Genomic DNA, 22721 nt, shown 5'->3' with positions numbered 1-22721 from the left:
ACTTCTGCCTTCACTCACTTTAGAGAGAGTATAAGCAACACTTCTTGGTCTGCATGTGAACATGTCTTTGGATTGATCCTTCAGGTAAGTACCCTCTTAAACTTGAAGAATGGAATTAGAAATAACACATTTAGTGCAGACTGTCCCACAGATACATGAAAAGCACATTCAAGTACTCTGTCATACAGCAAGCATAAGGTACACAGACTGCTATGTGTATAAAAGTGCACTGTTTCATCAGCATACAGCATGCAATGGATAGTAAGAAAAATTTAAATACCTGAACAGCTGTTTTGCTCTGCACTAGGAAAACAGGCAACAAAATGGAATTGAATGACATTTCTACACTGTAAACCCGCACATCATTATACAGTGACTTAAAAGAGCCCGTCCACAAACCATTAAGTCAGAGTTACTGCTTTGTTTTCTGAGGCAAACCAAGTTCCACGCATGTTTAACTGTCAGTACATCAGGATGGTGCTGAAAATTACATATTCCTTTGATACATTTTTCCCAACTACTCAGAAGCCCCAGGAAGTTATTTTTAGATAAAAAGCTCTCACTGATCTCAGTGGCCATCAATCTTCCTTCATTTACTGTTGTCTTGTTTGTCCTCTCCCTGCGCTGTCTGCCTTCTGATAGGGAAGAGAACCATTCAGACACTGTTCAAAGCACAGAAAAAGTTTCCTTGCTCCCTAACTCCCTCTGAAGAGAGCCAGTGACACCGCAGCCAGTGCTGTACTGGGATGTAATTAAGGATGAAGGATGCTCCATAAGTTAGTTTTTAAAAAATGCAGGAGATTCCAGCAGCAATATTCTGCTTGGGTGAAATGACGGCTACTGGTATTCTGGATGATGGCACCTCTGCATTTTGAAAGTGTTCCCCCAGCTTCCAGTTGCCAATGTATCTAACAGCTATATAAATACACGTTTTACTACAAAAAGGCATTTCTAGAAGTGTTTAAAATAGCACTGTTTAGGACAACACCATGGTATCTGGCACCTATAGATTCCAGTAAAATTTTACCAACTGTCCTAAAAAAGTCCTAAATGCTCATTACACTGTTTAGACATCAGATTTTGTAGATCTAAAGCACATTCAAACCTCAACATGTGCAACGGAGTAACAACTGTAAAGCACCACTCAATAGCAGTGCAATGCTCTCAAATCTTAGCAACAATACATGACAACACCACCACTAACAAGGGCATGGACATAACATGCAACACACTGAACAGAACCCCGGTTACAATACTACTAAGTTGAAAAACAAAGAGGGAAGGTCCACTCAGCAGCAAAAGGTCAAGTCCTAATTCAAACTCTGTAATTAGAAAATAATCAGCTGTCAACTATCAAAGAAAATGATTTCTCAAGTAGAAGATAAAATACTCATTCTGGAACGTTCAGACTGGATGCTTGAGAATTGGGGAAAGAAATAAAAACACCCACTAAGACTTATTTGAGTTTGTGGGTGCGAAGCTTTCCACCTGGTATCACTGCTGGGAGAAAAATCTCCTGTTGCTGTGCATTAGGAAGGAAGGAGCTTTTGCTCAAAGTCAGCTCTTCCCAGATGAAGCGAGGCCATCTGGGCTGCCCAGATGTCTATCACAGTAATATTGAAAACACTTCTGATTCTAGTTTGTGTGGAGCACTTTCGCCTTCATTCGCTACGTCTAGGATGTGGAATAACTTGTCATGCACTCAGACACTCATTTTTTGTTTTGTTGCTCTCTAAACTCTGCAATTGCAAAGGCTAATTAAAAAGGAATGCAAATAACAGCTAAAAACACATCTTAGATATTTTCCTCTGTGAGACAAAGTACAAAACTGTTCAACTGAAGAAATTAATGGAGAACATTAAAAGTAACCTATTTCTGAACTTCGTTTTATAGTCTAAACATTAAAAAGCAGACCAAGAACACTATCTGCAGCCACACACACACAACTGCGAGCTGTAAACTGTAATAAAGCAAACACATTCTGCACAGTTTTTGCCTGAAACATGTCACTGCAGACAGATGGATTTATTTCTATGGAAAAACAAACATGTTTCATCAGCACAGAAGCTCAGTCTGGCAATCACCCTGATAATCACCTATTAAATTTCATGACTACAGACACTCACAACTAAACAAAGATAATCACAGACTTCCACCTGCATGACATTTCTGTTTCTCAATTGCAGATTTCCATGTCCAATACACTGGGAACTGAAGACTCCACTTTTTTATTATGAGTTGCTAAGTTGCTTTGCTGTAAAATGCAAGAGATGCCATGAACTCTGGCTACTACTCTCATAGCATTCAGCATCAATTAATGTAAACAGAAAATCAAGATGTTCTCTTGATTGGTTCAAGAGAAAGAGTTTCTGAGCTGTTTAACTCTGCAGATGATCAGCCCTACATTGTTGACTGCAAAATTGTAACTGTATCATTAGCTGAATTTAAGACTGAACTCACAGCTCCGCATATCATCAGATTTTATCAACATTTACAACTAAGATCAATTTTTAGAATACGCCAGATTTCCCCAAGGCAATCTTGTCATTTTATTCAAGGCTCTACATGGGAGTTGCTTTCATCTGAAATATGTTCACTTATTTACACACCTGCATACAGAGTTTCTGAAAGATGGGTCTGAATTCAACTCTGCACAAGTGATTTAAGAGGTGCACAAGTGTCAGCACTAGTAGAACTACTAGAAAAATTATTACTGCCACAGGTCAGCTGTACTTCAGTTTCCAAAGCCCTGAACAGGGATTCCTTACTCCTTAGCAAATCCGCACTGAAATAGTGTTGGCAGGAAACACGAACCGATGTAATCTGATCCTGATGCCCCAAAAATTAGCTAGTTTCAAGCCAGTCATAATTATCTGTAATAGCAACAATTAAATCCCATTCTGTAAATGAATTCATAGTTGTAACTCATTGTCAGCTGAAAAGGAGATAAAAAAACAAAAGCGCCCATTAGAAGTAGCACACAGCCTATTAACTCCTTCACAACCAAGTTTTCAAGTGTGTCACTCAGTTTCTGGTAGTGGTACCCTACTCTCAAAGCTCAGTTACCTCTATCAAGGCATGCAAACTCTCAGCCTAAAATACTCCTGTAGGAATAGGCAGCGAGTAAGAATTTCTTCTTGAGAAGAAAGAGAAACCTCCCCTCTTCCAGTTTAAAGCCATTTCCTCTCATTCTGTCACTATATGCCTTCATTAAAAGTCCCTTCCCAGCTTTCCTGTAGGTCCCTTCAGGTACTGGAAGGCCGCAGTAAGGTCTCCTCAGAGCCATGTTACATTAATGAAAATCAGAATGAAATAATCAAGGAAGAAATCATGTAGAGAACAAGCCAACAGGTGAAAATAATATTCCTAAATTTATTTCAGCAGCTCAAACTAAGCTCACTAGAATTTACTCCCCCCTCACCCCATACCACTAAAAGATGTTGAAAGACAAGCTTGAAACTTCACCTTTCGAGCTGAGTTCAACTCCTACTTTTTCTATTAACCTTATCAACAGCTGCACCGCTCAGAGAGTATCAATACTGATATTGTCAGAATATGCCATACGGAAATTAGAATGGAATTAAAACAAAAACATCTGTGGCAAAGAAAAAAGAAACATTTTGTGAGCACAGTCAATATGCATGCCATTACACAAAGATTAAACGCAAAAGCACACGGACATAAATGCAAATAGGACAGTAGTAGAAGTATGCAGTAATTCCCACAACCTGCTCAATAAAGAAATTAACAAGTCAGCGATAAGCAATCATACCGGACCTTCCCACAGCAAGATGTCTTAAGTTTCATTTGATTGAAATACAGTCTGGAAAGCACAGCTCTGTAACAACACAGTGTATTTGCAAGTTCAAGAGGAACAGCACCTGATCGAGACTGCAGAGCCCAGGATACTGAAGGTTTAAGGCTGGAGTTGCTTTTTCTGGGCAGCTCAGATTGCTTTGTAACCCAAGGCAGTGCTGTCCTGCCTCACCTGCAGGCACACTTGGCAAGTAAAAAGAACAAGCAATCCCCTGTTCTTTTAAACACCGAACTTCACGCATTCTGATCTTGATGAGGAGCATAGAAAATTGGCCAAGATCATGTTTGCTTTTTGCATCTCCACTACCCTGGACAAAATCCTGGAATTTGTCCATGTAATAATCCCAACAATTTTATTACAGTTTGAATATTATTCCATAACACATAAAGTACAGTACATATAATGCATCTTGAAAGTGAAGCACAAATCATGTGAATGTCCCTAGGGAATGCTGCTTTACCATTCTTGCAATGACTCCATTAGTTCAGCATTGTTGGAGATATTTCTCCTTATATTCTCATCACATTCCCCTTCCATTTCCACAGTATCACAACATATTAAGCACAGAACAATCCAGTTCTCAGAAATGCCATTCAGCAATATTCCTTCCTTTCCCACTAAACAAACTTTGTATCTTTTTGGCTTTTTTTTTTTTTTTTTTTTAATCTGTGTTTCTGCCTCAAATATTCACAAAGTCTTCACACAATTACCTAAAAAACAGCTTTAAAAAGTTGTATATATATATATATATATGTATATATATATATATATATTCTTTTCCCAAAGATGCATGTGACCTTCCTTATATGTGGAAATCCCAGAAACATTAAAACTGAAACATGGAATGAAAATGAAGGCTCTTAAGTAACCACTCCCTCCATGTTTCTCAAGAAAGAATAGTTCTGAATGGATGATGAAAACACAGTACAAGTGTAAATGAATTTTCATGTGACAAGAAAAGTCAGTACTATACATTAATTGAGGATTTTTTTTGCAGATAGGAATTCGAATCTATCAGACATGGAAACATAAAGACTGATACTACTCATCTTTCAGAAATCCTGGAGTTTAACATTGTTCTATTTTAAAACAAACTTAGAACTTGTTTTTTTCAATATTGCCACAAAGTGGATTCTCTCACAAAATGACTTTTTGTGCTCATTAAAATACTTCCTTTCTCTAACATCTCGACACCCTGTTTACACATCATTAAAAGAAATTCATATTAGTTATTTTCAAGCTGCTCAGCATAGACTGGCTGTTTCTTGAAGATCAGAAAACTATTGACCCAATCTATTCAACCCTGCTCCTGTCCACAGATTACCAATAATAAGTAAGGGACCAAAAAGATAATAACCGGAATTCAGAATTGCTGACAGTTACCAGGCATGATAGTTTCCAGCCTACAGAAAATATAGAGGAACCTTCATAAAGTTAAGACAGTCTTTTTACAATCATGCCTTTATAATCAAGTACTTCCAAGACTTTCTGTGAAGTTTCTGAAGCAGACTATGAAGGTAACTAATAAAAATATACTTTCCCTATGCTGACCTTCCCTGAAAATATCCTGTTCTCTGATAAAGATGCTTGTTTGCTAACAAAATTACAGAGCTACCCAGCTCATTTCATGGGCATGCCATAAAATAGCACAATACAACTTCAAATTATTACTGTTATGGTTTCAAGCTGCCCATTAAAGTGACAACCAAGGCCTTCCCACAGGAGCCATCCGTGTGGTCAAAGCTGCAGACAAAGCTAAAGAGAAACAAACTCCTCTCAACTATGGCAGCCAGAAAACTTACAGAGAGGGACACGCAGGGACTTTCACCAGATGTCTCAGAGAAGAGGCAAATGCAGAGCTAAAGGAAACACACAGCTTTCCTCCAATTACTGATGATAGTCAGGATAATGCTGGGATGGAGGGCTGTTGCCAGGAGCCATGCCTTCCTACCTGTGCTACACTAAGCCCTCATAGAGCTTATCCAAGTGTGACCCGCCCTGCAATTTCTGATTATTCACTGTTTCCTTACTAAACTGCATTACAAGGAGCTAAAATACATTTGACATATTCCTACAAGTACTTCTTCCTCATAAGCTGCATTAAAGCTCTTACAGGGATGTAGTATGATAATGAACAGATTGAAGTCCGTGAAATAATCTTTCTGTTATGTTGAGGTCTAAGTGCAGAAAAAATTAAGAACTTAATTTCTATAGGAAACAGTGATACTCTGAAATAGAAAGCTAGAGCATTGAGCTGTGACTCAAAAGACATGAATTCAATTTCAGGATCTTCTCCGTATATAATCTTACAGGAATTATTCCCCATAAGAATAGCACAGCCACACAGAACACCACTGGGGAGATAAAGGTGGCTCAGCCAGCAGGGCAGGCAGTCACATAAGCACATACACAGATACACCACTTCTGTCTTCACAGAGCAAAAGAACTAAATTAAACCTGCACAGCCCGCTGCCACCTGGCATTCCACAATTCAGGTTTTGCAGTTGAGGCTGATGGCACACATGAGTTTGTGAGCAGCTCACGCTCACCCTGAGCACACCTCATTGGGCTGGGACACCTGCAAATTGCTGAGGGTGCCCCTGTCCCACCCACCAGGTAATCAGCAAAGATGCTGAATGAGAATGAACCCTGCAGAGTCCCCTGGGGCTCACCACCAGTGGCTGGCCTTCAGCTAAATCTTGCGCCACTGATCACCATCCTCTGCACACAGCCATCCAACCAGATTTCTATCCATTTCATATTCCATAAAATAGAAGTGAGAGCTAGGAAGCATGGGGCTGAGTAATTTGTATGAAGGTGAGACTCACTTTCCTTATCTTTGATAAAAGTCTTTTATGCCTAAATTGAAAGAACAATTACAGCTTTAGCTTTCGGAGAACAGTAATAGAAGAGAGATACCTGCAGTTCTAATAGAAACAGTAAATTCCTTGCAGGAGGTTCTTTAAAAGGTTCAAGATTGTAGTCTATTTACTTACACAATTACGTGAACACAGATTTGTTTCAGTGACATGTCTAAGCCCTGAAGAGTGTCTTCCTTCCTGAAGTGATTCTCAGAAAGGTGCTTTTTTGTCACAGCCAAATTATAAAAATGTTTTTCATATATTAACACAAAAGAGATTATATGCTGGGACAGTCAGTTCCAGAAAAAGATACACCACCAGGTTCCAGACCAGTTTGCTAGGAAAAATTCCATTCTGGAGCTACCTCTTGTCATCAGAAATAAAGCTCTGAAATTCACACTTGGGACAAGAAAGACCATATTTAAAAATTATGTCGTGGGTCTTGAGTATGAAACATCTACTGCAAGACATAATAAGATACTAAGCAAACTGAACAGAAAAAGAAAGGTAAGTTCTGAATCACTGAAGTGGGAAAGCAAGGAGTACAGGACATGCCCCATAGTTAACATGGGTCAAGACTTCAAAGCCTGCCGTGCTTGAGCTAAACTTCCACAGCAGCTACACTGTATGTCATGTACCTGTGAAATCAGGTATAATTTCTATAGGAAAATTAAGCAGCAACTAACACTGCTATGGCAAATCTTCAATTCACAGTGTCTACTCATGCAAAGAATCAGCACATGACAGCACAGTTAACCAAAACATTTTACTGTTAATCAAAAAAAGTAATTTCATAAAATTACTTGGTAATGCTTTGGGGAGTCACCTTCCTAAATTTTTCTTCTTTGATGAGGAATTTCACGCCGCAAATTCTGAACTCCCTTTTTCTAGCTTGCATTCTTTCTTTCAGGACACAATACGATTCATATGACTGATCACCCCTTGGCAGATGGACCGTATTTTGCCTGGCATCATACAGACACAGAACAAAATGACATTACCTCACCAGCTGTACAGAAACACAGAAATAGAAACAAATGGTTGGAATACAGGAAAAAGGGAGACAACATTCATCAGTCTGACAGGCAGCGGTCTCAGCAAACCATCAAGCCACCCAATGACAGAACTGTACGGCATCACAATGAAAATCAAGGAGAGAGAAGAAAGCCATCTTGAAATGTGGAATATGGAACCCTCTCCAACTGGGACAGGCAGTAGAGCAAAAACTATCAAGACATTTGCTTACAAACTGATTTACACTACTTCCATTACCTCGTTCATACCCAACAAATCTTAACAGCCTGTTTCTTCCATCTTTTGTTAGAACAACAGTCTGGAAATCAAAATTAAAACTGAGCAGAGTGCCCAAAGGAGACTTAAAGCAGGACACTGACCGAAACATTGTTCGGTGGATGATGGAAGAATTCCCTCTGCATCAGACTGAAACTAAAGAAAAAAACACAAATCTGCACCATTGTATTTTACAGCCAACTTCAGACTAGTTCAAAAGGAAATTCCTCACGTTAACACTCACCAAGTATTCTTTCTGCAAAGGTCATTCCTCTGCATGCATGTGTATGTATATCTGTGTACCAACACACATATTTACACAAAGGAGGAAAAATGCAGTAGAGGAGCTAAAAGGGAAAGGATACAAGAATTTGCAGTTTTGTCCCATCTCACCTCTGTAACTGTGCACAAGGCACCACAAGAGTAACTTCAGTTTCAGTTTTTGAATAAGATTCATAAAATCACCTACACATTTTATGCTGCAAGTCAATTTGCATGGTTCCCAAGGAGATAAGTTCTAAAAATCTCATCTGGAATCCACTGATAAAAAATAATAATAATAATAGGGAAAACCAGCATAATAAGATATAATGATGAATTAGTCCTCATAGAAAAGTTATCTCTTACTGGGTCCATCAGGAAAGCCAAGATAATCACTAAACATTTTGTATTTGCTTTTCTTCATACTTATCTCCAGCTTCGTATTTTACTGTGCCCAGGCAGAGCGGGTTTGATATTCTGTCTTTTTCTTTTACAATATATTGAACAGGAAAAAAGACATGGGGACATTAAGTTACTTGTAAACAAGAATATACATTTTCTATTTGTATAGGTATACATTGAGGTTAATAGGTCATACACTTTAACTGCAATCCAAAGGCATTTTTAAAGCAATTGCCAAAGCAAATATGCTTTGAATGGAAGACTGTAACCTATGTCTGCGATGCGTGGGCAGGATGGAGAAGGAAAAGATGTCTTAAAAATTTAACAAAAAGGAAAGAAAAAGTGGTGGAGCCTTCACTTGTCATTCTGTTGGAGTTAAGGGTATTATTAAAGGCCACAGATAAATACCAAATACCCACTGTTTTCACAACATTCATTTTCTGATATAGAACTTGAAAACAAACAAATAAACAAACAAAAAAACACCAAGAGAAACAGCTTTTTTTTTAACCACAAAGCACATCAAATTACATGCAGAATACAGCACTGCACTAATCTCAAACTCACACCATTACTGTTTTCTTTTCAGCTGCACTTCAGATTAGCATCTGTCCAACATTAATACATGATAATTTTCTACTTTCCAACACCATGCTAACCACTAAAAATGCACTGAATGATGTCTGCATAGGCATCTTTCTTTTCCCAAGTGAGGACAATGTAAACTGTGACAGATGTACCGCACAGAGTGACACAGAAATATCTTTCTTGGTAAGCCATCCAAACCCCTTGGGAGGCAGACAGCAAGTAAGGAGAAAATGGACAGTAAGCAAGTAAGATTTAGAAGATCATTTATGCATTATAGATCTTACAGCCTTCCTTGCAGGCAGAGTAAGATTTACTAGGATACTTGCAAGGACACTTGAGAAATGTGAGCTTAATGCAGAAGAGTGTCTATGTGAAGATTTGAGGAGCGGGAAACATTCAGCTTGGCAAAAAGCAAACACGGCTTCCCAAGGGATTTTTTTCCCTACCCAAGGGAAGGTGTTAAATTGAAGGTCTTAAGGCATCAGCTTTAAGGCATGTAAAAAGTCTGAATTTGGATTTGCTGGAGCTGCATTTTCTACAGAAACATAAAAGATTGTATTAATACATATACAAAACAGATTCCGTTCTGTCTTTATTAGATGATGCTTCTGATAAGAAAAGCCTAAATCCAAAATGCAAATCTGGTCTCCTCCTAAGTCAACGGGATGATTTCTATTTATCCTATCAACTACAAGAAACTGTTCTCGTTCAGCACCTATTGGTTTCTCTATCTTCTGTCTGTAAACCTGCACAATCATCATTACTTTAAATTTAGTGGAAGTTCAGTATTTATTCAAATGCACCGTTTTCATTTAATTCCTTACACAGAGAAATGAATCCAAGCCATTCTACAAGAAAAAAACCAAAACCACCACAATTTATGCATTTAATAACCTCTTGGACTTCTGAGGAAAGTCAGCTCCAGGATCCAGTAGCTGCTCTACCAAACTAATAACAATCACTACAGCTCCGTGTGCATTAGCTGCACGCCTCAAGATCCCCTAACATCTGGTAAGGTATGAACTCCACCTGAAACTTCTCCCAAAACTTAAGTATTCATAACTTCTCTCCCCCATTTAAATCCTTTACCACCTGCTGCCAGGGAGATACTAGAAGCATCCTTTTCTTCAACATTAAGATCTGTTCTCGTGAAGCACACAGGAATATTTTGTGCTTTATTCCTCAGATAGGGAAGGGTGTTAAACATACTCCAGTGGAGCCACTGTCAAGAATGACCTACTGATACAAAACTAAGCAACAATACAATGTTTAGCAATAGCAAGACAACAAAACAAAGCCTTTCCAGTCACTTACAAAGATTGATTTTAAGTAGTGATTATACAGACAGAAAAAGCTTTTTAATTAAAACAGCCTGGAGTTTTGAATGTTCTTTTCATAGTTAAACACGTAGAAATTGCAATCCACTATGTTCATAAAGAGATTTCTAAGCAAATGAGAGGTTCGGTTACAGTCTGCATTTATAGTGCTTATATTTTTGCAAGAACATCTTAACAATCTTTTTTGCTTTTCATGCTTTTACATTTTTACGTTTTTAAACAAGCAATTCAAATCATTTCAGAGCTCTATTTGAGCCCTCACTTCCCTTAAAGCAGTGCCTTCTGATGAAAGTCAATATCATATTGTCAGTACATGAAATTAAATAAATGCTCCAAATCATTGGGTTTTTTTCTTTCTAATTTAGTTGCTGTTTCTTCAAGCAAGTTGTTAAAGGGTTTCCAAATAAGTCTAAAGACATCCAATTTATTTTCAACTAGTAAATTACTTTCTTGAGTGGTATCGTATCCTCAAGGTGTGACATCCATTTACTAACTGTGGAAAGTACTCAGAATTTCCAGTACATACAACCATTTCTCCTAGCAATAACTAGAAATACTGGATATAAAGATCTAGAATAATACCTTCAGCAAGATATAAAAGATACCATTCAAAACAGATAAGAGATGCAAAGAATATTCTTACACCAACACACATTACACTTACCTTGCTTTTGCTGAAGTACACAGTAACTGCAAAGTTTAGGTAGAGGTATCCTTCCTTGATGAGCTTTTGAGCAATCACCACTTAAAACTACACATTATGCACTTTAATACTTACAAGTAATTTGCAATACAATTTAAAATTAGCTTATAATAAATCTCACTTTCTACTGTAGGTAAAAGGACACTTTTGACAAACATTAACATGGCAACTATTACACTACTGCCTCTTGTGTGAATTTTGGGATGAGACAACCTGGAAAGACTATGTTGTCATCTTTATTCTACCTGACTCACTGAAAATCCTGCAAGGGTGGAAGTGTTTTCTTCCTCTGTCAGTCTGGGCTTCAATCCCCCCCCACCAATACACCATTGCTGCACTGACTGCTTTTTGATAAGCCCACTAACTCGATAACATTTCAGGTGGATTTGTTACAGTCTCTTCAAAGCAGCAACACTGATTTTTTTCCCAACTGGCCTCATATGACTATACAATACAGAAGAAAATTATTCAAAATATTACTTGACATGTTTGAGGTTAGGACTTAGACAGATGGAAAACCAGAATCAAGTATCTGAGAGTCTAAGGAGGAACCCTGCCAAGCTAGAATAAAACAGTACAAAATGTGGGCAGCCAACTATAAGTCTGAGCTTTGCACTATAGTTATTAAATGCATAAAGATTGTTTTGCATTTCACAGACATGACTTACTTGACACTCACCTACCCCAAAAACTACTTTCTAATTTGCATCACTGCTTTACTTGGCTCTGCTATTCTGTACTGCTTAAACAATGAAATCTTCATTTTTCTCAACACTGATGTTTGCACAAGTCTGTCAACTGTCAAACTTCTACCCTGTATGAGAACTGCCCACACCTTTAGGCTTTTACAACATAGCTAACTTGGATTACGTTTCTTAGATGCAACATGAAATTAAGCTACTAAAATTAACTCTAAGAACAATGTTTTTTGTTCTATTTTTTTTTACAGAAACACCCTCAGAAGTAATCTACTAGTTCCTTACCACACAATAAGGAAAATATTCTACATAAAACTTACCTGAAAGATAAAAATAACAAATTACTTTTAAAAAGACTGAAATTATAACTATACAATTTGGAATCATCATGCTAACACTAACTTTCTTCCTCTGCCCGTAGCTAACAAGCCCTGAAATGTCATTGCTTACAGGCTGTTGCACACTCTGGCTAATCTAAGTTTAAACTCTTCTGATTTTTGACCCAAAGGAAGAAGTTGTAATCAAATACAAATAGCAAAAATATTCCTCATTTTAGTTCAGCATTCTAAAACTAGACTTTATCAAGTGGGAATCACAGACATCTGTATCTGCTAACCGAATCCCACCCTTCCTACAAAAATGAATCTCAATCTGTAAGCAGTTCTGCTGATATATTTTACTGTATTTATGCTCCCACTCAATTTCACAAACATTTTCTCCACTTTTATATTCTTAGACAATCTCCCCCCAACGGGGCAGTTGGTTTCTCCCAATTTACTTTGATTTAAAGCTTCTGAATGATCTGCTGAAAGAAAAAGACTCAACATGTATTTAGCAATAAAATAAATGTACTGTTAGCAGCTCCTACCAGCTCACTGCTGCGTCATGCAGTTTTAAAGTCTTCTCCAGTTTATACTCTCCATGTTCCAGGGATTGACTACACACTTTGGCAGGAGCAATGTACGAATTCACTTGAGAATCTACAGGGAACTCCGAATCCTAGAGGAAAAAAAAACATATAATTTTCAGAAAAGCTGCACAAGTTCATGCAATGCACTGCTTATTATGTTAACCTTAAAAGCACAATTTTGTCTCTTTGTTCTTCCCCTCCGCTCAATTTTTATGAGTTATTAAATCACTGTTGTCCTGATTTTATCCTGATACATACTGTTAAAAATGAACACAGGCAGATCTTGAAGACTGGTGCCTGCAGTGAGCCACTGCATATTATGAGAATTATTAATTTGTTCTTATAAAATTATATTTTTACGAATGTCTAGACAGTTACATTAATACAGCATAGCTCAAGGAAGAGATCAACCATCAATATTAATCATTGTTTGTAACCAAACATACACAGTGGACTTGCGTTTGTTATAAGAACACAGATGTTCACTGTTGATACTAGCAAAACTCCTACCAATACCCCAAAAAAGCTTGTATGTCTTTCAGAGTAGCAGCTTTGGGAAAGATGCAGCTCTGCAGAATGGATTTTTTCAGGTAAAGTGGCAAATGTGCTGAAATTTGACCTCACCACTGAGTTTGTGTAATGATGAAGTTATAAATAACAAACTTGGTCTGATGTTTTTATCATAAATTAAGTACATAACACTAAAAGAATACAAAAATCCATGGAAGCAAATAATTTCTGTTCAATTCACGATCTCTGCACCCATGAAGTATTTGTTGGTAGGCAGTCAAAAGTCAATATCGATCGGATCTCAAGTAAATGAATTATTTTTCCTTAAACAGAAAACAATTTTAACAATCTTACCAGCAGAATCCACCAGCACAGCAGCACTTGTTGAAGAGAGGACCAGAACCCCGTGGTGCAGCTTCGATGAGACATCTGCCTAATCAGCTGCTGGTGCTGTCCTATGCCACTGTCTATGTCTAATGGGTATTTTCAGATTTGCAGCCTTTTATTTGTCTCACCAAAGCAGCAACACAGTGAGAAAGCATCTGCACTTAATCAGCCCCTTCTAAGATCCTATTACAGATCTGAAGCCAAGTCAGTTCTTCGAGGCTTTTGTTCACTCATCATAAAATACAGGAGAAGATGTATCATTTATGCTGTGCAAGGAGGTCTCTGTCCTGGAAATCTGTGGCTTCAAGATGATTTTTTTATTCAGATGAAACTAATTATACATTAGATAAGAATTTAGAATGAAACCTGTAGATAATTTCCTCTACAAGACAACCAGAGTATGGTCTATGTACTTAGCTCATTTGGTAATAATGACAAACAGCACAACACCAACAGATAACGGAAGGCAAAAAAATCAGGTGTTGATTGAAGTGGATGGCACAGCAGAGATACTTGGATAACATGTTTAAAATACACTATTGGACTGGATTTGTACAAAGACCCACATCCTTCAGATCTATTTGTAGCAGACGTAAGAACACTGGAAACTGAACACGAAAGAGAATATTTTAAAAAGAAGACTAAAATAGCTGGAGTCAGGACTGGCTCTACCAGGTAAGAGATATTGAGAACGAATGAACGGCCCTTCTTTGTGACAGCCAAGTCAAAGAAGCGGACATCGGATGGCTGTTTGGACATCATCTGCATTTGTCATTTACACACAGCTTGAAATAACCATTCAGGACTTCAGGCAGGTAAACTGCATAAAGAAGTATTCAAAACTCATCTTCGCTGAAGAGAACAGATATCACATTGTGATAATCTTTTTGATACATAGCTACTGTATATCCATCATTATCCAAGTACAAAGTCTTCCTCTGCATTTAAGCATCAGCTTAACTATGTGCTTTTAAGTAACTTGAATGAATTTTCTGCACTAAAAGAAAAAATCAACTACTCCAGAACTGAGTAGAATGCAGACCTTCTGCATACTTCTAAATACATTTGTCTTGCAACTACAAAGCCAAAAAAACAAATTACATATAAACATATACTTAATCCTTACAGGTGAAATTTCAATCAGCGTCTATTTGTTATAATTGGGCTATATTTATTACTAACTCCGATTAACCCAACTAAACAGATTTATTAAAAACAGACTGCCATTAAGGAATGTAAGGAGGGTAACAGCACCCAATATTTTTAAGTGCTCCATCAGTCATTCCAAGATGTCTTACAGAGGCTATAGTTTTCTAACAACTTGCAATCCTTCTCATCTGCAGCATTTTCAGAACATCCTGCTGGGAGAAACTTCCAAAGAATGAAGTTACTGTATTACTTAAAATGCCCACAACAAAGATGAAGAATGGGATAAAATCTATGCATTTCAATCTGCAAATGCGCACACACAGCAGGATATCTACTTTTGTTGTTTGTACTTAACTTGATGGCAACATTTAATTTAAAGGAATAAGCATACATGTAATTTTCAAAATCACAGACTATCAAGAGAATATCATTCTTTTTCCCACCTTAGAAGCTTTTTACACTATACGTCCTATAAGGATGCTATAACCCTAAACCAAACACCTTAAATGACTATCAGAATTACTACTAATCTTAGCTAGTGACATTACTAATCTTTGCCAGTGTAACTATTACAGATGAGACCTAAGAGGTACTTTCCAGCAGCCTATGGCTTCAATCTCACAAATAAGCCCAATAAAATGAGTTCAAAATCCAGTGGTGTTTTTCTGTTTTGTAGTGCTTTTTTGAACTTGACTATTAAAAAAGCAAGACTGGGTCTGACAAAAGGTTTGGATGTTCAGTGCATAACGTACTTGATCACAGACATTTATGTAAGTTTCATCCCATCTAAACCACGTTTATGTTTTCCCAGTGAAGCTAAGAAGCTACATACTTAGTTTTGTTCACATAAAATCCTCTATTAATTTCTGTGTTGTTTTGGGGTAAGGTTTTATTGATATGTAAAACTTCAGCTTCAAGTAGCTTTAACAGTGCTCAGCTGTTCCATTCCCAGAACAACAGAATGCATTTCTGCAGAATGGCACAGACTGTTAACACTGACAAACCCAGGATGTTGGTCTTCTATTCTTCTGACTGAGAAGGAAGACAGAAACAAGGGAGAGTGAGCAAAGTAGATGACCAAAAATGGTCCCCCTTGTCTTAACTCAGGCATCAACAAGGCACCTGTATCTTGTACTGAGGTGATAACTAAACACACAGACACCGAATCACCCACTTCACACAGATTAGCCATCCAAATGTAGTTTCCTACACTTGCACTTGCTTTTAAAGACATTCTAAGTAACAAATAAGAGCTGAGAAAGAACTGCAAACACGCTCTGAAGAGCATTGGGATTTCAGAGGATTTAAAGAGTACAGTTTTAAAAGTTTGCACCTGATATTTGTATCTCCATTTGACTAAGCAATTTACATATCCCTTGGATTTCTTCCTCTGAAAGTAGACTGCATGTCTTTAAAAGCAGTAATACAAACATTTATTAAGGAAAATCAACTTCCAATTAATACCTAAATGCTCAAAATTTTATGTGAAACTTATGTAAGATAACAGAAATAAGATTACTTTGTAACTCATGTATAATAACAATTGGAGAAAGGGAAATTACAAAACAACGTAGGGAAAAGAAAAACAGAAACATCCCAAATTAGAAAGTAAAAACATAAAGCTCCCAAACCACTTAAATTTTGTACTGCCATTCCAGGAAGAAATGACACATTTGTGGCTAAAATAATGTTGTTTACAGAAATACAAGTCAAGTGCTGATTATATTTCAGGCATAATATTCCTGCAGGTCTCTGAAGCCAGTCCCAAACATTGTTCAGATCTGGGAGTAGTTGAGTCTACACTACTTACCATACAGAGGCTAAAAAGAGAAGTAAGGGGATTAACTAAAAACAGGATACTCCCAACCTGTGCCACTGCCTTTGTGCAGATGCAAGAAGCTGGATGTGCTTGCTGCTTCAGAAATGTTACCCTTCAGGAACTACAAATCTGCACAATCAGAATAATGACATGAAAAAAGCACTGTGAACAACTGAGCTCCTTCACTCCCTTTCAGTAACTCAGACTAAAAATTACCAAATGTAATCAGACCAGGGTACTCTGAATAAAAGTGACTCAAAAAGTCTTGTATTTTTCAGTAGAAAAAACCAAACAGATACAGCTTCAGGAAATATTGCTGTGAATGAATGCTGCAAAATTCACAAATGCAGTTAAAAGATGAGGATAATATGAAATATTGGTATTTCTTTCATTCTTCACAGAAGGCAAGTCAATAAAAAAGTATTTATCCTCATTTTCCTCATCTACAGTGCAATGAAGTCCTCTGCATTTATTTCTGAAATTGTAGTTTTGACCTCTTGTGCTGCAATAATCTCTTATTTTACTACAACAAGAGACTCAGACTCAGTTGTAGAGATAATTCATATCTACGGCTCAGCCTTATGGGTCTGAATAGCATGAACCACGGGGTCACTTGCTGTGGTCAGGTGATTCAAGTGCTCCCCAGCAGTGGAAGCCAGCTAAGACACAGTGAGTCTGCTGCTGCTATATTTGGTTTTTGTTCACCCTTGTATCTGCTATGCACTAGACAGCAGCACTATGACAAACATGAAAAGCTATTTAGGCATTCTCTTACATCACTATGAAAGGGAAAGTAATGCATTTCCCGCCTGTGAAATTAAACATCCTGTTACTTTATCAAAAGCAAGGAACATTACATTCAAAATAGTGCCCTAGAAAGAATCTCTGTGAACCATAACCATTCTGAATATGCGTCCTCAGTCACTGACAGCAGCAGAAGCAAGTGGTGCATTGTACCTGCCCAGAGTATCATTTAGAAACTGCACTATCTTTGTTGTCTAAAGCTACAGGTGATACAGACTGTTAGCTGCTGGTAAAAAGCGGCCCTGTCACCCACTTCATTTACATGTAGCACTGCCATGGCAGTCAAAAATGCTAACAGGAAAGAGCAAGCACCACCAACTCCATTTGTTCTGTAGGCAGAGGGAAGGTATCCAAATGGTAGATCCTTGGCAAAGACAATAGTGCAAACACATCCATACCCTTACATAATTAAGGCTCCATTACTCATGATTTACCTTGAGAGCCATACAGAAACCAAAGTTACATGAACTTAAAGAAGCATTCCCTGCTTTAACAACTCACAGGTTGATGCACAAAAACAAAACCCCAATAACAGAACATATATATTTCCTTCCAGGTAAGAACCTGAACTTTGATATGTGCTATGTGAGAAGATGGTAATCTATGGCAAACCACAATGACATTCATTACAACAGCTTACAAACCAAGCTGTCTCAGGAACCTTAGATCATTAGCTCCCCCTGATAAGATACAAATCTTGTATTGATGGGAATCATTATACAATTTAGACAATTCACCCTTAAAGCTCCTTTCTTGTCTTCAATTTTTAAGTGAAGACTGAATCTTTTTGCTTCTGAAAGCAAGGTTTTTCTGAGCAAGTCTGCAGCTTTCATTTTCCTAGAGAAAGATGCAAGAGATTCTCCTCTGTCAAAACAGAAGATAGTAAGAAAAGTGGAACTTACCCCAAAGCTGAGAATAAATGTAGCCTACTATAACACAAAACAAGAAACAGCCAAATCTGTTTATCTAAACAACAGCTTGGCCTTGTTTGCATCATCGTTACATAGTTCTAAGTTTCACTATACAGTTGTGGGAAATTGAAGTCCATACAAACTAGCTTCACTATGCAATTGCCAGCAAAGAAATCAATCTACAACTGAGACAAGGATCATTTGCCAGTCATTTGTTGGAGCCAAGTCCTCTGGTGAGGGAGGAGGAGGAGCAGTCCATCTCTCTTTGCAAAAAAAACAGCTAAGCTCTATAGCATCAGTAGTGGTTCTAAGTTGAAAATGAACAAGCTTGTTCTCAGACTGGGTCTAAACACACAGAGACACGATCATCAGCACAACTCCTAGCATATCACGACAGAACTTCAAACAAACACTAGATGTTTTGTTCAGAAACAAAATCTAAGTAAGAAAAATGATGTTATTGTTAGGGTACAGATACTGCATTGGTCCACATCTCAGTAAAATACCCTGTCTTGTGTTACTGTCTAAATAAATCTAAGCAAGTGTTCTATTCTTGCTCTCCAAAATCAGGGATATCAACACCCTCGTATCTTGGACAAGTTCTGGGTTAATCACTGCTATCCACATTTATACACCAGTTAAATCACCTTTATGTTATAAAGAGATGACAAATCTAAGTCTCTTGAAAAGAACAACAGTTTTTCTTACATTACGGAGGATACCTTTTGCTTTTTCCTTTTCTTACTTTACAGGATCCATATTTCACTACATTTAATTTTCCACATCTTAGTTCTTAAATGTCAAAGTAGTTCCGTGGAAATCAACAGCCCTACACAAAATTATATGTATATATAAATATATATTTAGTTTCCAGAATAGGTCTTCAGTTTTGTGCTAAATCTCAGCTCTTGACCAAATCAGAACTGCTTTCAATTTCCACAGGCTAAGAATTACCAAGAACCCACATATTCAAACAAAAGATATAAAAAGAAATAAATATAAGAAGAAATTTTAAGGTATAAATTTATAAACCAAGGGAACACTAATTGCTCACAATGAATGAACAAATCTAAGTTATTCAATTACATATATTTTTTTTTTTTTTAAAAAAAAAGTCAAGCAAGAAAATATTAAAAAGGAAATAATAACACACAATTTCCAATCCATTTATTTATCCTGTATTTAGAACTATTACAAGAATCAGACAAGTCATGGTGAAAGTCATGAACATGAAGCACTATTATGATGGCAACTGACATTACAGAAAGTTATTTCCAGGTTTGTAGCTCTTATGAAAGATTACAAACAGTGCCTATTTCTCTCTTTACTGTGATGAAAACTCCCATATTCCACTCTATTCTGAGTTCTTACCCATAGCACAATTTCCAGTTTCATTCAAAAAGACTGAAATGTAAACAAGGTATTTATTGAACTAGTATTAATTGCTTTGCTGCAGTACCGACAGAAGATTAATATAAAATACAGTCAATCAGAATTATTCCATCTTCCCCATGTTTTCTGTAACTGAAGGAATAGCACACCCAGCAGACTGTAAAACAATTCTGAAGGTATTCAGCGCATCCAGCGAACAGAATGCCATCAGCAAAGCATCCAGTACCCTGTGTTGCCTGATAGTTGACACTGAAACAACTCAATTTCAGAAAGTGTCAATGTCCATACTGAGTGTACTATAAGTTTACACCTTATTTTACTACCTTAATCACAACGACAATTATATCACAAACATCTGAAACACATGGGAAGGAAGCTGAAAAGCAATAGCAGGAGACGGTAGTAAAACTTTTACTACATACTACATCTTGCCTGGCTTGCTAATAAAAAACAAAAAAAAATCACCTATAGGGGCTGTGGCAACATAAATCCGCCTTGTTCAGTACATAACTCTGACAGGTCATCTTTTTGGTGTGGTGTTGTTTTCTTTTTTAATAAACATGAAGATAGGATGTAATAGGTTGTAAAGACAGATTAATTACAAGAGCCCCTTCAGAACTGTTCTGATGTTATATACAAGGCTGCTGTCTTCATGCAACTCTTCAGAGTTTGTGAACTGGTGCCGGCAGTAAATTTAAACCTGAAGCTGCTCCTCGGAATGGCAGTTTCAATGGTGTGACAAAACAAGCCTTCTACTGCCCACGCAATAAGGAAACTAGAAAGCAGCAGCACTGTAAATACAGCTGTATTACACACACAAAGCTTTTTTTTCACACTAGAGCTCTTATTAGCAGCCACTGAAACTTACAGAAATCATCCACCATAAAGGGGATAAACTTAAAGAGAGAAAGCTACTGCGCCACACTAATATTTGGTTTCTTTTATTGCAGCTACTAAAGCCACAATTCTCAATTATTAATTATCTGAGAGATTTGAAGAATAATAAGCAGCTAATGATTACAAAATGCTCCATCACTGAGAAATAACAATTTTCTTCAAATTTTTAGTACTACAGCTTAACTGTTATTGCCGCCATTTCAGAAAGTAAAAGGTATGAAAAGAAAATGCCTCACCCTTCACAAAATGCACTGCCAGACTCCACAGAAATAAAACAACAGCAACATATCAGCTTCCTGTAAAGCTTACAAACTGCCCAGAACCTCAGTTAATCACATCTCTCAGTTTAAAGCAACACCACCCTGGATGATGCTCTCAAGGAAAAACACACCATTCATGTGGGAACTGCAATGGGATTTGTACACCCAACAGACACATTCACCTAAATGTTCAAATAGGAACAATCGGGTACACTAAGGGCACAACAGCCATGCTTGGGTGTTTCTGAATCCTTTGCTTTAGGAAGTGGTCTCTACAAGGCATTCACAGGCAGCCACAACACTCAAGATCACGCATTACTATCAATGTACACCAAACCTAGGGGATATGCCTGTGAAACCTGCTGAGCTGCATGGTTATCAAACTTAACTGCTCACTGAAGATCTGTCTCTGATCTTTAGGAGGATACCCGTGCCATGCAGCTTCTTCCATTCCTTCACCATCTAATGAAAGATTTTTTCATCCCCTTCTTTTGCCTACCTACTGGGTAACAGCACAACAACAGACTCCTGTGAGCCAAGAAGATGAGGGAGGAGCCACATTGAAAAGATATTAAAAGCTCAGAGTGGTAAGTTCAGTAAAGTCTTGAAATAAAGCAACGATCATCCAACCTTTATAGCTCCTTGATGGGGGGCAACATGACTTAATACATACAATTCATTTTAATTCTTTAAAAGTGCTTGTAATATTACTACTGTAAGTTACAAAATCTCTTAATAGTACCAACATGTAGCATTAGCAGAAATCATGAATATAAAATTAGCACCGTGGTTGAACAAATTCAGTGTATTTTACTGGTAGCAATTCTGAGTGCACTGACCAGAGTCTTGTCTCATAGCACCACAACATAATGATAAAACATGTTCCTGTTTGTTTTACAAAAAAAACCAAAGTACTGTCTACTACAGAGATAACCAATCCCTTATAAGGTATGAATTCTACGTTCATACACCATAAATAAACACCATAATTTTACATGAACATGTGAACACGCTGTTATGGAGCTCAACTGGACCATTTGCCATGCAGAAGTGACAGAACATTAATGAGAACACTGCAATAAGTTATGATGATACCATGCATGTATTTGTTGCCTGGATTTTCATAGCAATTCTGTAGGCCACAAATAACCATATGTTATCCCTAAAGATGTTACACTCCCTACGCCCTCCTTTAAACAGCCTGTACTTGAAAAAGCTACTGTATTTATGACCAATGGTAAAATAAACAATGGTGCAGTAAAACACACAACCTTCCTCCAATTATAATTTCATTTTCAGATTTCAATTTTTGCTTACAATGCAATTAAGGTTCAGTACTGCTTTAAATTACTGCAGTACACGCAGAGTGTGCTACGCAGTTCAATTAGGCATGTTAAAGAGGTAATTTTGATTATATGATAGAGATCAAATTACTTCAGTTTCCTGGCACATCTCAAATACACTGCAGCGTTGACATTTTATATAGATATTAAAAACCAATCACAGCCATTAATATGAATGCTCTCTACTACAGAAGTATGCTAGAGGTATCCCATTCCAGCGCTCAAACTGGCTGAAACACCCCAGGCATCAGAGGCAGTAACAGCCAGCTTACAGCCCACTGGTTGGGAACCCGGTCTAAACGAACATGTTTACAGGCAGAAGTGAAACAAGACACCCTTAAATTGAGCTCACGTTATGCAGTGAGTTACCATAAAATATTTG

At 37.4% G+C, this 22721-nt stretch overlaps 1 protein-coding gene across 3 annotated transcripts in view; it reads right to left on the bottom strand.

Annotated features, from left to right (window-relative positions):
* SPAG16 (sperm associated antigen 16) overlaps nucleotides 1–22721 on the bottom strand; it is a 332745-nt gene that overhangs the window by 262834 nt on the left and 47190 nt on the right. For all 3 annotated transcript variants that reach the window (XM_015867953.2, XM_015867952.2, XM_032445972.1), the window contains exon 10: nucleotides 12826–12956. In XM_015867953.2, coding sequence (XP_015723439.1) covers nucleotides 12826–12956 — 131 coding nt within the window. The remainder of the gene's footprint in view (nucleotides 1–12825; nucleotides 12957–22721) is intronic.

Source organism: Coturnix japonica, chromosome 7 (genome assembly GCF_001577835.2).
Source record: "Coturnix japonica isolate 7356 chromosome 7, Coturnix japonica 2.1, whole genome shotgun sequence".
In the NCBI taxonomy this organism is placed as follows: Eukaryota; Metazoa; Chordata; class Aves; order Galliformes; family Phasianidae; genus Coturnix; species Coturnix japonica.
This window is presented reverse-complemented; position numbering and strand designations above follow the sequence as displayed.